This window comes from Myiozetetes cayanensis, unplaced genomic scaffold, assembly GCF_022539395.1.
Source record: "Myiozetetes cayanensis isolate MyiCay16 unplaced genomic scaffold, myiCay2020 scf15, whole genome shotgun sequence".
Lineage (NCBI taxonomy): Eukaryota > Metazoa > Chordata > Aves > Passeriformes > Tyrannidae > Myiozetetes > Myiozetetes cayanensis.
Genome location: NW_026087159.1, coordinates 10,204,996 through 10,220,993, shown reverse-complemented (window position 1 = coordinate 10,220,993; position 15,998 = coordinate 10,204,996). Strand labels below are relative to the sequence as shown.

The 15,998-nt window shown below is 42.8% G+C and overlaps 1 protein-coding gene across 1 annotated transcript in view; it reads left to right on the top strand.

Annotated features, from left to right (window-relative positions):
- COL4A6 (collagen type IV alpha 6 chain) overlaps positions 1-15,998 on the top strand; it is a 104,385-nt gene that overhangs the window by 79,538 nt on the left and 8,849 nt on the right. The window contains 22 exon segments of the mRNA XM_050310363.1: positions 34-93; positions 459-503; positions 937-990; positions 1,494-1,563; positions 2,291-2,401; positions 3,126-3,275; positions 4,602-4,706; positions 5,610-5,770; positions 6,785-6,964; positions 7,524-7,707; positions 9,682-9,735; positions 9,738-9,752; positions 10,167-10,274; positions 10,468-10,689; positions 10,923-11,084; positions 13,054-13,224; positions 13,315-13,458; positions 13,723-13,848; positions 14,089-14,270; positions 14,582-14,645; positions 15,099-15,173; positions 15,557-15,664. Of these exon segments, the coding sequence (XP_050166320.1) occupies positions 34-93; positions 459-503; positions 937-990; positions 1,494-1,563; positions 2,291-2,401; positions 3,126-3,275; positions 4,602-4,706; positions 5,610-5,770; positions 6,785-6,964; positions 7,524-7,707; positions 9,682-9,735; positions 9,738-9,752; positions 10,167-10,274; positions 10,468-10,689; positions 10,923-11,084; positions 13,054-13,224; positions 13,315-13,458; positions 13,723-13,848; positions 14,089-14,270; positions 14,582-14,645; positions 15,099-15,173; positions 15,557-15,664 (2,551 nt within the window).

Here is a 15,998-nt window from a genome sequence, read left to right as displayed (position 1 = left end):
GAACACAGATTTAATGCTGATGTTTTTCCTCAGGGCTTTGGAGGTGTTGGAGAAAAAGGAGAAAAAGGTGTGCCTGGCTTACCAGGTGGCAGGGTAGGTAACTTCACAAAGTCTTTAAATGCCTGTTTTTAAACACATGAAGTGAGCCCTTCATGAACAGAAGCATTCCCAAAGCATGTAGGAGTCTCAGACATAGGACTGAGTCCCATAGTAGCCAGCACCACACAAGAAGAGAACCCATAGATAGTCTTACATAAGATAAGAATTCTTTTATCAGTTATTCTGTTAAATTCTTCCCATTATGATTGTTAATATTTGAGAGATAGGAAGATCAGTGGTAGCTTCTCCTTCTGAAAATTTTAACTTTTCATTCTTTGGTGTTGAGATATTTGGAGCCTGACATAATAAGATCAAAATGAGATGAAGCCTCTGAAAGTTAATTTTTTTGGCTGCTCTAGGGTCTTTTGGGACTGGATGGATCTGATGGGATTCCAGGGAGAAAGGTGAGATTTCTTTTATTTTTTACTGTGCTTTCAGTTACAGAAGCCACCTAACTGCTTGAGATCTACTGATTTCCTTATCTAGTGGCTCCAAGTTCTCTGATGGATTAAAATAGTGAAGCAAAGTAGAAAGTCCATGTAAAGCTGTAGATCTCTTGAACTGTCTCTCTAGTTAACCCTGTTAACTTGCACATCCTTATGCCTGCTCACAGGTTCTCACCATCTTTACAGCAAAGGGAGGCCTGAAGGAGCTCTGATATTTTGTGAATACTGAGAAATTGATGCCATCAGTTTTCTCTTTATTTCTTCTTCCGATGTTTGGTAGGACAATGAGTTGGGTTTGTGACTCAAGTCCAGGCACTGCAGATGTCTCAGCTAACAAATAATGCCACTTATTGCCTCACTGTGTACCAGTGTTCCCTGTGTGATTTTGCAGGGTCATCCAGGTGTTCCAGGCTATCCAGGACTGGATGGAGTTGAAGGCATGAAGGTAACTTCTGACTAAAACATTGCTCTTTTAAAGATATTTGTATGAATAAATAAGTATTGTTGCCCTAATTAAACCTTCTCTTTACCTCTGTATCGCTGTAATTTTCAGTATGTTTCAGTTCCTCATTTACTTTATTGTTAAGCATAAAAGTGAGTGGTTGTTGAACTTTTAGCACGAGGTGAACAGATATCATCTACCTGATATTGGTCAACGTGCTGATACAATAACTGGTCTCCAGTACACATTGGATATACAAGTCCATGCTTCCTATTGAGGTAATGGGATGCCTTCAGAGCATAGCTGGGTAGGAGCAGCCATCAGCTTCATCAGACAGGAGGGTGTAAGTCGGGACAGCAGATGATTGTGAATAGCAGAACAAAGTGAATTCTTCACCAACACAAGCAATGATGGTTAGAGAATGACCACAGACAGTGTGTTTCCTGACAAGCTCTCCTCCTCTCCATCACCCATCTCAGTGTGGCATGAATCTGTTTTCTCTGCAGGGTGAATTAGGTGACATCGGTCCCCCAGGCCCTCCTGTCGTTATTGACAGGGAAGGTGTAGTCATTTCAGGTACCCATTTCCATTTTGTTTTGGAACTCATCTAAAGCACTTTTTCTGATCCAACTTTCTTTCTTACTGTATTTTACCACTTCTCCACATTGTATATTGGGTCTAACCCATCTTTGTTATTCTTCCTTTAATTTCTGTGTTGTTGGCATAGGGATATGTTTGGTCCTTGGTTTATAACTTCAGAGTTTACAGAAAGCCTTTCATCCCCACATTGCAGGATGATCTGTTCCAAGGCAGGTTGACATTTCTTGCCTGGGAAGCAGACTGTGAGCACGGGGAAGTGCTGTGTGTCTGCTCTGTGTCTGTCTTCAGTGTACCAAGGAAAAGTGGCTTCCTTGTGTTGCTTGGTAATGGGTGCTCTGAATGTCATTCTGCTGTTATTTGTTGTTCAATGTGGTAAGAATGTTGTTGAGAAAATGAGCTTAATTAATGCCACAGTTGATTGAGGCCTCAGTGGGAACAGTCTGTGAAGCCATAAAGGTAAGGGAACAAATTGTATGGTCTTTCTTATTCTTCTTCCTTCTCGTGTGGTCAAGTTTGAAACAACCTCTATAACAGCTCAGGAGGAATTTTTCTCATTATTACTAACTTTGACTAACAGGCTTCCTGCTAACAGCTTGGCAGCCCTTGCTGTCCATGAGATCAGTGCTCACTGCAGGAACTGACTGAAGAGTCTTTCAGCAGAAATTCTGACATTTTCTTCCTTGTTTTCCTCTTTGTCTAATAGGTGCACCAGGGGACCCTGGAAACCCAGGAATACCTGGTCCTCCAGGAGATGAAGGGATCAGTGGCTTACCAGGCCTTCCAGGAGCACCAGGGTTTCCAGGCCTGGAGATAGGTAAAGCAGCTGCTTACAGTGCCCTTACAAGCTGTTTGCTTTTTTTTTTGCTGGGAATTCTCTGGATAGTGGCCTGGAGATGGTGAAGGTGTTGGAGCAAGCCTCTCCCTGCTCCTTCAGCGGGGAGATTCAACTGATTTGTAGACTGCTGTATGAGAAACAGGAGACAGGGATGACACATAGAGAAGCCAGTTTTGGATGGGAGCAGAGTTAGTGCCACAGTTATTACAGCCCAGGTAAATCTTCATGTGTGACTATTTGGTGTAGCAGTGCACACAGGAGGCTGTTATTTGATTTCCATTTTGACTGAGCTGGTTGGCAGAACCCTTCCCACATTTTAAATCCTAGTGAATGCTTCTGAAATTCTTTTAATGACTTTTCATATTTGTGATAAAGAGCTAACAGGTTATCTGGATAAACCCACAGCTGGTGCAACCCATTTGCCCTGTCAAAAATCTCACTCAGAAGTTTCTGTTTCACTTGAATGTCATCTGTGAAGTTCTGTCCTGCAATGATGCTGTGAGGCTTTTTGAATGACCAAAGGAGTGTGTAAATTTAAGGCAGTTGGTGCCTCCAATTAGTACTTTTTTCCTTTGTGCACAGTTACAAATTGTTCTGTGCTAACATGGTTGTAGTTCAGGGCCCAACAGTCATTTTCACAGCATTAAAAATACTGGAATGTGTTTTCTGCTGGAGGACTGCTCATTGTGTCATTGTTGTCTAGATGGAATGGGCCCTGGAGGGTCTCCAGGTATTCCAGGTGTGAAGGGTGAAGTGGGAGAGCCTGGAAGAGCAACAGTTGGATTACCAGGCCCTCCTGGCAGAGTTGGATTACCAGGTCTGCCGGGAGCACCGGGATTGCCTGGGCCACCACGTACGTACATATTTTACATCTGCTTTTTTATTGGATTCAGAGTGAAACAAGCTGAATTTATGTATTTAGTAAATCTTAGATGTTTGATTGACACCTGATTGTAACCCACAAACTTAAGTATAACAGCAACCACTTCTATGAGGTAAGGAAATAGAGCTAATTATTGTTAAGAGTGGTGGCTGGAAAGACTGAAGCACAGGGTTATGTAAACACAACTTGTGACACTTTGAAGTTCTAGGCTAGTCTCTTATTAGCTTAGGTAAAGAATAGACCATGACCTTATGAACACGTGAGGTAAATGTCTGTCTCATGAGCAGATATTTTGGGTACCAGGGCTCAGACAGGATGCCTGAAGAGACAGTTTTCAGAGCTAATGAAATGTGATTTTATTTTTACATGTTCATTTGTATAGATGGCCTGAATAATTAATTATGCATTGTTTTGTTTTCCTCAGAAACAGAGTATTACATGAAAAGGGTTGATTTTACAAAACTTTGTGGTTTACCATTCTGCCATAAGCTGCATTCAAACAGCCTGTTTTATTTTTGAGAGCCAACCTTTCGAACAGGACACGCTCCAGTGATGGAGCCAGTGAGCATGATCTGATGGAATGATTTTCTGTGCAGAAGGAATAAGTGGTGTCGTATCAATAACTGTTTGCTAGTCAAATCTGGCTCACTTTTCTGCAGAGTCTGTAAAGCTCTTGTAGCTGTGTTTAGCTGATGATTGCAGTTTGTTTCCGTGGCACATCAGACGGTGCTGGTCAGCACTTGGTCTTACTGTTGTCACTGAGGGGAAGGGTTTTCAGACAGTGTAGTTTTAGATTGTTGGATCACTTTCCGCTGCTGTTCCCATCAGCTTATGTTTCATTCTACTCAGCATATAAACAGATGTAGAAAATAATCCTGCAGTCATGAACTGAGGGACAGGGCAAGTCCCCTTAACCTTTTTGCCATTTAGTGTCTTTCCTGAGCTGCAGCCACTGAATGAGAAGTCATCTGCCCTTCTTTGTACTTCCTGTTCACAGTTTGGTGAGTTCTTTGGCCAACTAAGTCTGTGAAAAGGTGCAGTGGCAGAGTAGAGGAATGAAACTCTTTTGCACCCACGTCGTGGGAGCTTTTGCTTTTCTGTATGAGGAGCTGGAAGCAAAGGTGGCAGAGGACTGCAACCCATGAGACCAACCAAGTTCCACCTCCCTGTGTAACTTCCACAGTTGCAGCTTCATCCAATGCCACTTCTGTCAGCTGCAAAAGTGACATTATAAGTCAGTAATGAGCTGGAAATCACCCTTCTCATGGCTTTTCCTTGCCTTCTTTCTGCATATAGGCCCTTCAATCTCCCCAGGGATGATCCTGAGTGGAAGGACTGGGGCCCCAGGGGAGCCTGGACAACGAGGACTTCCAGGAGCTTTGGGTCCAAAGGGCTACAAAGGTAATTGCCTCTTGTTTCAGGAGACCCTTTTAGCAGTCCCTGGGCCTCAGAAATACATTTACACATGGTTAATATTCTAAGGGATGAGATGTGTCTTTATGATAAATCACAGGAGGTTGAGCTGGGTTAAAGGAGCCAACAGCCTTTACAATTTAGACAGAGTTGTGCCCAGCACTACCAGTAAAATCCTATTTCTACTTCCCACTCTGCTCAGCCAAATAAGCTGATAAATATCTCATACCCAGAAAATTAACCAAGTAAGTTATGCTTTAAAGCCATAAGATGCAGTGAGACTTAGAAATAAAATCTTGTTCACTTTTTTTTTGCAATACAGGCTGTAAATGGCAGAGAAACTCAATTTTTATTCTCTTCTGTGCTAAAATTTGTGAGAATTTGGGTCTTAGTGTTTGACAGATTCAGCTGCAAAAGCCATTATGATGCAGACACCACTGTGCTTGGTGATTGTTTGGATCCATGGCCAATTACAGTTCAGGGAAATATAAAGATTCAGCTGAGGGTCACTGTAACCTACTGTGACTGGGAGTATGGAGCTGCTTTCTCTGACATAATAACTATCTCTAAAAAAACCAACAAGACTTCTCTAAAGCTCTCCTAAACCCATCTGTTTAGGAAAGTTTAAACCTTTGGGAAGAGGTCTAGAAGTGCTGAGGTTTATTCTGCACATGGTAATTTGGTGAGGGGCACTGCACAGAAATTACAATGGGGAAAATCTGGCTCCACTTGCTTGGCACTCTCATCAGCTGAGCAGAGGAGGCATAAAATCAAATCATACGAGAATGACTTTGTCTTGATTGAATCAAATACTCCTTTTGAAGCTCTTGCAACTGAAAAGGGTCTTTATCCAAATGAAACTGAGTTTGGAGTGTTGACTGTATTTTCCAGGAGAGGCAGGTGATTGTGCTTGTGATGGAGGAGTTACAAGAGCTGGTCTAAAAGGCATCTCAGGTCCACCAGGTCCATCGGGAAGCCCTGGTGTGCCTGGTGCCAAGGGCATTGGTGGAGACCCAGGCACTGTGGGTGCACCAGGACTGCAAGGCCCTCCGGTAAGGCAGGAAGAGTTTATATTGGTTGTCATGAATTAAAGGAGAAGAAGTGCCCTTGTGCAATTGCTGGTGTTGAATGTAGTGAAAGCAGAACACTTTTTTTTTTTTTTTTTTCATAATGTCTTCTACTTGTTTGGATTTAAAAAAAAAAGGCAACCTAGAAACTGATCTGTGAAAAGGAGCTGAAAGTAGAGACAGTATCATCTATAAAACATGGGAGAAGAAATGGTTCTTAATTTCTGAGAACTGCACGTTTAGCAGTCAAGAGAAAAACAGTAGCAGTTATTCACCCCAGGACTTCTTGGATGTAGACATGCATGGATTAGAGCCAGGGCTCTTCCTGAGTGAGGGCTGGCTGGGGAAGCAGATGTACATGTGCATGGAGGGAAGATCTGAAAAATCAAAGGGTGAGATCTTTCCACATCATTGCTCGTAGCTGTAAAAACTGTGCCCTGTAGATGCAGTCTGCCTCCTGACTGCTGTATGCTCATTACATTAGTGAGAATTCAGCTGGGTTTTTAATCAAACAGCAACCATAACAAACAGGATTTTCCAAAAGTGCTGAGCATTGCTCATTGTAAGTATTTATTTTGAAAAACATAGTCCATAAAGATACCAATCTTTCAGCTTCAGAGTATCTTTATCAGTGTCAGTAAATGCAGGACACCAAGGAATAGGGAAGAAGATTCAGTACTTGGGTCCTGTTATATCATGAGTGATATAATGTTCCCAGATGCCATACAAGATTGCTGTCACTATAGTGCTATATACCAGGCTTTGTCCTGCCATGTGAAGATGTAGTGACAGTAGAAACAGTTGAAAATAATCAAACCTCTTTTTTTTTTTTTTTTTTTTTTTTTTTTTTTTTCCAGTGCAATGTATTCAATAGGAAACCCTTTGGAGATCCTTTCCAGCTCCAGTCGTTGTGTCCTTTCCTCGTATGACATTTTTAAGGAGCCAAGCCTTTTCTCTGCATGTTCATATCCCTGGGGTTTTTTATCTTTTGGTCTGTAGGCTTCAGCTGGTCAGCAAGGTCTGCCAGGCCCTAAGGGAGAAAAAGGGGATCCATCCTATGCAACAGCCAAAGGTGCTCGTGGGGACCGTGGTGCCACAGCACCCAGAGGACCTTCAGGCATCCCGGGAGCTCCTGGCAGGGATGGACTTCCAGGCTTGCCAGGCCCACCAGGCCCTCCAGTAAGTCCAGATTAATTCAGCAGCAGTGCTTCAAAACTGGAATAAGGAGCAGAGACAGTAGCCAGGCCTAGCTAACTGGTCATGATCGGGCCTGTGGTAGATCTTTAAATACATAAGAATTCACAGTCCCTGAGCACAAATTTCTCTTCATCAGGGTTAATAATTGCCAGTCCTTATACCTCTGGCTACCCAGTCAAAAGATAAACTTCAGTAGTGGGGTAGACCCTAATGCTGGTTTTTATTGTGTCCTAAAAGATAATAGACACTGGGGGCATAATCACAAGGGCAATCTCAAAATAGAAAAATCACACCAGAAACCTTTTAATTAAAAAGAAAGTAAAGTCTTTCAGAACTTTCAGAATATGTAATATTTGCATTTTGGCAAATAGAACATAAAATATTCTTTTAATAGCCACTGAGTTTTCCTGCGTTTTAAAATAAAGATAAATAATTTACAGTCCTTTCCAGGCTCATCTGAACCTTTGCACAATGAAACTCTTACGCACTTTTAAAAATGATATATCTTTGATTTTCAGCTGTAATTGTCTTTGCTGCACAGGGTGATGGTGGGCTGGGTTTCCCAGGTGAGAAAGGGCTGCCAGGACTACCTGGCTCCAAGGGCCACCGTGGAGAAACAGGTTCCCCTGGTGTTGGATATCCGGGTCCGAGTGGAGTTCGTGGACCACCAGGTGACCCAGGAATGGATGGGATTCCAGGACAAGTGGGTCTTCCAGGCCCTCCAGGTAGGTGTTGCTGGGCCCTTATCTTGACAAGGCTCAAAGCTGCAAGTCAAATGGCACTCAGCTTACTGCTGTGCTTGCAGCCAGGCTAGAAGATTGCATTAGGCTAAAGATTGCTCTTTAAATTAATTTAGACTGGTTTGTGGGCTCACCAACCTCACACAGCAGTCACAGCTTTCTCAGGTTGTCATGATCAGGAGGACACAGATGATAAGCAACAAATACTCAAGCAGTGCTCAAATACTAAGAGTGTTAGGTGGACCTACTCACTGACTATTGTTGGAGAATCATTTTACACCAAAGGTACTTAGGAAGAATAATAAAATGAGGTTTTTAAAAAAGCACAGCCTACTTCATTGTCAGTGTGTGTACCTAAAGCATCCCATAATGACAAGTGATAAAATAAGTAAATATGGCTTTGATAATGCTTCATATATGATGTTTTATGCTCATTCTCAAATTGAGTTACTTCTAAACGTTTATGGAAAATGCTTTCATAACAAAATGACTGCAGAGAACTAGTGCCAGTGTCTTGATTCCATGTCAGCCATTTAAATATGAATTTAGACAAGCAGTGTATTTTCTTTGTCACTGCTGGTTTTCAGTATATTTTTCATTCTGTGTGTATTTGGGCTTCTGTGCTGGATGCTGTATTACCTCACACCAGTGTCGTGCTGGGTTGTTGGTATGGGCTGAGGAGACAGCCAGCATTAATGTCCCCCAGCAACAGTCTGCATAAGCTTTTTTTCCAATCCAAGTCACATGCTAAATGCTAAAAGCTTTACTAACTCATAGCTATGAAATGCTTACGTCTTTGTTCAGGAAATTGTCTCTTACAAAATCTGCCAAATTAAAATTGCATTGTGAGAGAAGTAAAAGTAAAATGCTCTTTGCGTGATGTGAGCTCCAGATATTCTGTGGAGCACATCAGGAAACCAGCTTATTATGAGTGCTACATCAAAGCTTTGGGAACAATGAGTGGTCCTTTGTAGAAGAGTATCTATAGTCAAAATATGTGGGAAAGTGTGAATAAGTCATTAGCCAGTTCAGTTTGCACCTCCATAGAGATGTGTAAGAAAACTTGTGAATGCATCATTCCCTCCATACTAGGAAATAATTTGCATACATTAAAAGACCCTTTGATGTAGGAAATTTCATCTAATATTAAAGAAACGTGGGTGGGTGGAAGAAATATTCTTTTCTTATGCTGTCCAGACTGAAAGGCCTGAACACGAAAATGTGGAAAGGGTCTGTGACCCACTGAAGTTACCATGTCAAAGACACCACTGAGGAATTTTGCTCAAGTTCATGTCAAATGCTGTGAAACAGGGTGAAACTGTCTTGCTTTGGAAGTCTAACTCAGTGTTTCATAAAAAGCTAGACTGATATTATGAGATCACCCAAAAATGTTGGAATTGCTCTTATTTCACTTTTATGCCTGACACGATGATTTCATAATTGTTTGGTTTTCTTGATATTCAGATATTATTGTGTAAACTGTGATAAGGTGGAGTATGAAGTAGTTGGGGAAGGTAAAGTTTTGCTGATATAATTTTTGCAGTAAGACTTGCATACATAGTTTTGCAAAACACACAAGGAAACAGTCCTATTTACATTTCAGTGACCCTCCCATGAAATATCCATTGTTCAAGTACTCTACTGCTGATTAATAATGTAAAATACAGAATATGCTATTGTAAGTGAGAAGTGTTTTTGAAAAACTTGCACAAGTTCTGAAGGCCATGTGAGGTGAATGGAACAGTATTAAGTAAAACTACCCTTTCCAAGTCACTTGTACCCCAAAAGCTTGCTTTTTGGAACATGTCATTCTTTACTGTGAAGAGGAAAAGGCTCAGAGAAGTTCACTCACAACCATTTTTGATGTGTCCTGTAAAAAGCATCTGGATACTAAATGTTCCTCTTCTGACCATCACCCTGAGAGGGACTGTGTGCAACCTGAGTGTTCCTTTGTTTTAGGCATCACCCTGCCCTGCATAGTTCCTGGAGCGTATGGGCCCCCGGGGACTCCCGGCTTCCAGGACTGCCAGGTAGGGAACAACTCACGTAATGCACTGGCTGACTACCAAGAAGCACTTATTCCTCAAGCAAGATAATACCTCCTAATTAATCCTCCTCCAAGTGATAGTTATTCCAGAGAGTTAACTGGCAGAACAATGTCTTTTTTTTTTCCAAAGTAACTCAGCTCAGATCCCATGGACTGTCATAATAACTGCACCATTTTTTTCCCTTTCAAGCCTCTGAACACAAACCCCCTGCTTCTGTGTTTATGTAGCTCATGAACAGCCATAGCTTTGAGACTTTATTTAGCTTAAATTGTGTGTCCAGCAAGGGTATCCAGCATCAGCTTTGCAGAAAAGATCTGAGCCTGTTTTCTTGTGCTGTTGTTTCTGTCTTCCACTGTTCGTTGTTAGTATTATTAATTAATATATTTTTACCCTTAGGTCCCAAAGGCAGCAAAGGCTTTTCTGGCATTCCAGGCCAACCTGGATTACATGGGTCTAAAGGACAGCCAGGATCTCCAGGAATAATGGGCTTGCAAGGGGAACCTGGTAAGAGGGAAGTTACTGGGGTGACTTTCTGACACCAATTACTGTTTCTAATTCAATACTGAAACATTCTGCAACTTTTCAAGCAACTTTTTTTTGCATGGAATTTTGAAGAATGTTGATTTTGTTCGAGATGCTGATGGAAGCAAGTATTCTGTGCTTCTGCTGAGTGTCTTTTACTGATTTTCTCTTGAAGGTTTCCCTGGACCTCGAGGAGAACAAGGGTCACAAGGGCTTCCAGGACTGGATGGAACAGATGGTTTGCCAGGGAAAATGGGTGCTTCAGGCTTAGTTGGAATAAAAGGAGCTCCTGGAGATGTATTTGGTGCTGAGAGTGGAGCCCTGGGAGACCGTGGCCGACCTGGACTCCCAGGTGATAAAGGGCTTGCAGGTGATATTGGATTTCCAGGACCAAAAGGTGAGCAGTGATACTGCTTGTATCTGGGGACATCAAACTGTCCTTTAAAGACCCTTCCTCTTTCCAATCTCCTCAAGACACTGCACCTCCTCAGAGTTGCTCACAGATGGTAATTTGCTGGTTTTCTCTTAGAATCTAATGCAACTCAAAGGCTTTTATTGAAACTTGCTTTTTAATTAAAAACGTGAATTTTGCTTTATTTGTTCTGTAACATCATAACCCTCTGTTTCCAGGGCTGGATGGAAGACCAGGCCTCCTGGGTATTAAAGGTGAACAGGGTCATGCAGGATACTCAGGTGTCCCTGGACTGCGGGGACCTCCTGGCCCTGGAGGTCCTTTTGGCATTAAGGGAAAACCAGGACCTGTGGGCTCAGCTGGCCTTCCAGGAGCAGCAGGTATGTCGTGTTTTCAAGTGCAGACAACTTGCTGGGCTGAACTCTGCAGAGTTGAACAAGTGTGGGAGAGATCTGGCATTTGCTAGGAGTGAGTTCCTACCTCTGGTTATGGGTAACAGAGGGCAGATTTTGAGGCTGTTGCTTTGGACTCTGGGCAGCTCCTGCCTAAAAATGTTGTCCCAAAGCGTAGCAGAAAGAAGAAATCTTGAATGTCTTGATATTTTTAACATCTTTGCTCTTACATGCTGGCTGTATCATTGACTAATCTTCATCTCCCATTTTCATGGCAATTAATTTCTAATGTGTGAGGTTGCTTGAAATGTGATTTAGATCAAAAAATTATTGGTTTCCTCAGCACAAGCACTTGTCTTCTCCGTCTTCTCTTCACTGAGGCAGGAGATAAATATATTGCCCATCACTGAAGGGGAAAAAAACCCACCTTTTGAGTATAGCAGTATCTCTCAAGCTGCAGAGACTAAAGTGTTTTCTAACAGTGTATGCTAAACTGAAGAACCAAGCAAAGAGAGACCTGGGAATTGGTAGACAGTGGTCTAGGACATAACTCTGGGATATAACAGTGCCATTGTGATATGTAGCATGACAGGGCTGAAGCACAGTGGCAACAAATGAATGAAAGCAGGAACATTATTTGAGATGAAAGTCATAGAGTTTTTAATTTTTTTAAAATTTTAATATTAGCATTCCTTCTGCCTCTCTACTGTTTTACATTTATGGTCTGTATGCCACATTTGACTTTTCTTCAACTGTTTTTAAAAAAACTCCCATTGCTAGGATGATAAGCTCCAAATAATCAAGGTTTTTTGCAGCTGTTGTCTCTCTGAATCATTAATTTCTTTTGCACCCTTGTTCTTTCTGTTTACATATTTTGTCGGTTTTTTCCCTTCACCATGTTTCTATTCCATTTATCATCAACTCTCCATTTCTGATGTCACACTGTTTGGTTATGGGTTCTTCACATAGGCTGTCAAGGTGAGAAAATGCAGTGTAGCATAAAAGCTCATGGACTAACAACCCGGCTTTTAATGCTACAAGAATTGCATTGACCATAGGTGATACCCCTTATCATTGCTAATCAAACCAGAAGGCAAAGAACCATTGGAATGAGAATGCTCAGAAGGTAACAAAGCTTCAAGCCTATAAGGAAATCCTTAATATGCAGAGATTTTAAGTGTGTGTGTTTCCTTTGTCTTCTTAAGTAAGGCAGCCCTTTCATCTTCTGCTTCAAAAAACACAGAGTTGTAGCTTAGAAGATTATAACAAAGTACAACAAAGCTTGAATTTTGAGTGCTGCTGCTGCAAATGCCGTTTTTCAGAAGCCACCCGATTTTTTTTTTCCCTTCTCTTCATTCCTTTGAATCTGAGCATTCTGTTTTCAGTGGTTTGAGCCTTTATTTAAAATCGTAAACTGTTACAGAGCTTCAGCTAGAAACATTTAGAGGCAAAACAGTGCATATGGTGTTGGTTTTGTGACAGCACAATCAGCTTGTTCCTTCAGTGAGCAATTTGCTCTGGAGTAACTACCAAGGTGGAAAAGAAACTTGTGAGGACAAGCCTCTCCAGCCGATCTCTGGTTCCCCAGAGGCTGGGGTAGGTAGCAGAAGCTGACATTAATGGTGCTCCCCACTCTGGTGTGGCTGCCTTGATGATAAAGGTAAGGCTGTGCACTACAGGTCAGTGTCTGGTGGTCAGAAATGGCCACGTCATAAGGGGTTTCACTCTCGCCAGTTGTGTAGTGATGTAGGCAGTAACCCTCTCCATAGGTATTTCATCATTAGTTGACTAATGCTTTTGCAGTTCTGAGCTTTCTGCCTTCTCGTAGGCTGCATGTGCCGTAAGGTCCATTTGTCATTAAAAACAACGCTGTGTTTAAAGAGCTTGGGAAGCTGCCACGGATTGTCCTGGTGCTTGTGCAGTACACTCTGTTGAGGTCCTTCTTGTGTCGATTCAGGGCTTCCTGGAGTCAAAGGCGTGGCTGGGGATGTAGGTCCACAAGGCCCTGCTGGTATGAAAGGCTTCCCAGGTCTTGATGGTGCTCCAGGATCTCCTGGGGAAAGAGGATTCGTGGGGCCACCCGGACCTTTTGGTCAAGACGGACGTCCAGGTTTCTCTGGGCCAAAAGGTATGTGTTTCAGTCTTGAGATTACTGTGCTCACTAGTCATAGAGACTAATATGCCCTTTCTATTTCTATTTCTCAATATTTTTATGCAGGTGAGAAAGGGTCTTCTGGCCTCCTTGGTTTTCCTGGCATGCCAGGACTGCCTGGTGTCCCTGGAGTGAACGGGTTTAAAGGAGCTCCTGGCACAGCTGGAGGAAAAGGAAGCCCTGGAGTTGTGGGACTTCAAGGTCAAAAAGGTGAGAAACAGCTGAAATGGTTTTTCTGGGTGTGCAGCAGAGGGACTTGGGAGGCTGTTCTGAGATGTCTGTGTCTGGCATCTTGTTCCAAGCTCTTTTCTTCCCTGTGAAATGCTTTGGCCTGTTTGACAAAGGTGCTGAGCACTTACTGATGAATTTGCATCAGGAGACATGGAAGTTGTGTTTTTGTCTGCAGGCTTCTAGTGCTGTGTCCTTTCCCTGCTAGGTTATGTTGCAAGATTTCCTGACTTCTTATTTCTCCAGGTGACAGAGGTGATATAGGTCCACCAGGTCTTCCTGTTCTTGGGACTTCAGAACAAGCACTGCAAATCAAAGGAGACAAAGGAGATCCTGGATTAGCTGGACTTGGAGGATTCCCTGGACCCAGAGGTATTTCACAACATTGCAGTTGGTTGCTGGTGTCAGTTGTTCAGTAATTGGGCCTGTTGTCAGTGGAGCATGGTCTGTCCTTCTCACAGTGCCTGCAGTATTAGTGTTTTCTGTTCTGCCATTCCAGCAAGGCTTGCATCTGGCAATTCTGAATATTGAGAAAACAGCTCTATTCTGCACAGATCTAATGCCAGCTCTTCTGGATTATTAACTGACATTACACTCTTCTGTATAACCCAGGTGATAAAGGAATCCCAGGAAGCCGTGGGCAGCCTGGTCTCCCTGGTCCAGTTGGGTCAGCAGGCAAAGAGAAAGGTCTTCATGGTGACCCAGGCTTCCCTGGCCCCCCTGGACAACCTGGGCTGCCAGGGCAGAAGGGCACACATGGTATCATGGGATTTCCAGGAATGCCAGGAGAGAGGGTAAATACCTTCTTAAGCATCTTCATCTTCTCTGATGCTCTTAGCAGAATCCTGTGTTCTGATTGGTACTTCTGTAGCAAAGCAGCAGAAGCTGGCAGGACTTTTCCTTACAAATATTCCAGATTATTTTCGTTTGGCTCATATCATTAAATGACACTTTCATAGTGTCATTTAATTATTACTATTAATTATTACGACAAATGCAGTATTTCTTCCTACCTCTTTGTGTTCTGTTATCCCACATAACCCAGACTTGGGACAGCAAGAATGAAAAGCAAAGGCTCATTTTAGTTGGGTTGTGTTTTTTTCAGGGTTCAGATGGCATCACAGGAACACTTGGATTCCCAGGACCTGTGGGCCTCCCTGGTCCAAAGGGTAAGAAATCTTTCACAGTGTACATGGTCTTTCAGTACACACAGTCCTAAAATTAATGACATAAAGGAATGAGCAGTGTTCTGGAAGTGTCCACTGCTCTCCAGTGACTGGCTCAAAAATACATGTCCCCTTGTAAGGGGCTTCATTCAGACAAGACCCATCCTAAGCCTAAATACTTTATGGTCCGTTGAAAGTTCATCTCCTCACATCAAAAGTGTGAAGTGCAGGATGTTGTGGAATTACCTGTGAATGTCTGTCTTATGCATTTGCACGAGTGGATCTGCATCCATTGCTGGTTACAAGTGTTTTCAGACTCAGGTGCATCACTTGCTGTTGTCTTTGTTTGCTCCATGAATTTGAAGTTTAGCAAGGTTTTATTTTCATAAACAAGGTCATTGAGAGCTCTGGAAACCTCTGTCAATAACCAGTTACAGAATGGCCTTTCTTTCCCAGGTGACCAGGGAGAGTCTCTTGGTGTTCCTGGCACTGCTGGAGCAAAAGGAGAGCGAGGGGACCCAGGGTTCCCAGGTAAAGTATCCCTTGATTGCTCACTTGAAGAGTGAAATTCCAGAGACTAAACAGGATGGCACTGCCAAATTTGGGTATTTTTGTAATCTATGAATTTAAATACTTTAGCCCTCTCCTGGAGGTAAGATCTGAGGAGTCTGGAATCCAGGTGGGGCACAAATCTGGATGATAATGAACATGTCTGAGACCAGCCCAGTTCTAATGCTGAGTCCACTTCACTTCTTGAGGAGGAACTTGTGAATTTGCACTGGTGTTTGGCATCCTTTGAATCCAGCCCAGGGCCCTGGCAATGGCTGAAGCAGACACCTCAACATATCACATTTCTCACCCTCTTCACACCTTTCTCCAGTCCTAATTTGTGCTGTATGTTTTTATCCTTTCAGGAGAGAGAGGGAGAGAAGGACTCAAGGGTGAGCCAGGCTACCCAGGAAACACTGGGGTGAATGGACCCAAAGGCAGCCCAGGAGATCTTGGCCAAGAAGGACCAGCAGGTACAGGATGAGGCCTCTTCAATTCTGCAGCTCATGGTGTGACTGGAACAACCTCACCTTGATTTCCTTAGCCCTGTTTGGTCTGTGTCAGCTGAGGCTTTGGCAAGAAGACTGGAATTTCTTGACATTAGTGTCCTCTCAGTCAAATATGGTGAATCCTGCACAATTGAAACCTAAAGGAATTCCATTAACAAATAGGAAAGACCTCCCTTAGATACAAGCAGTAGGAGCTTCTTCACAGCTCTTTCATCTCAACACTTCTGTTTGCTCCCTCTCTAGAGCCAAACTCACCCAGAAGGACAGCTACAGGTGTCTTTGGGTTGTGGGGTTACTA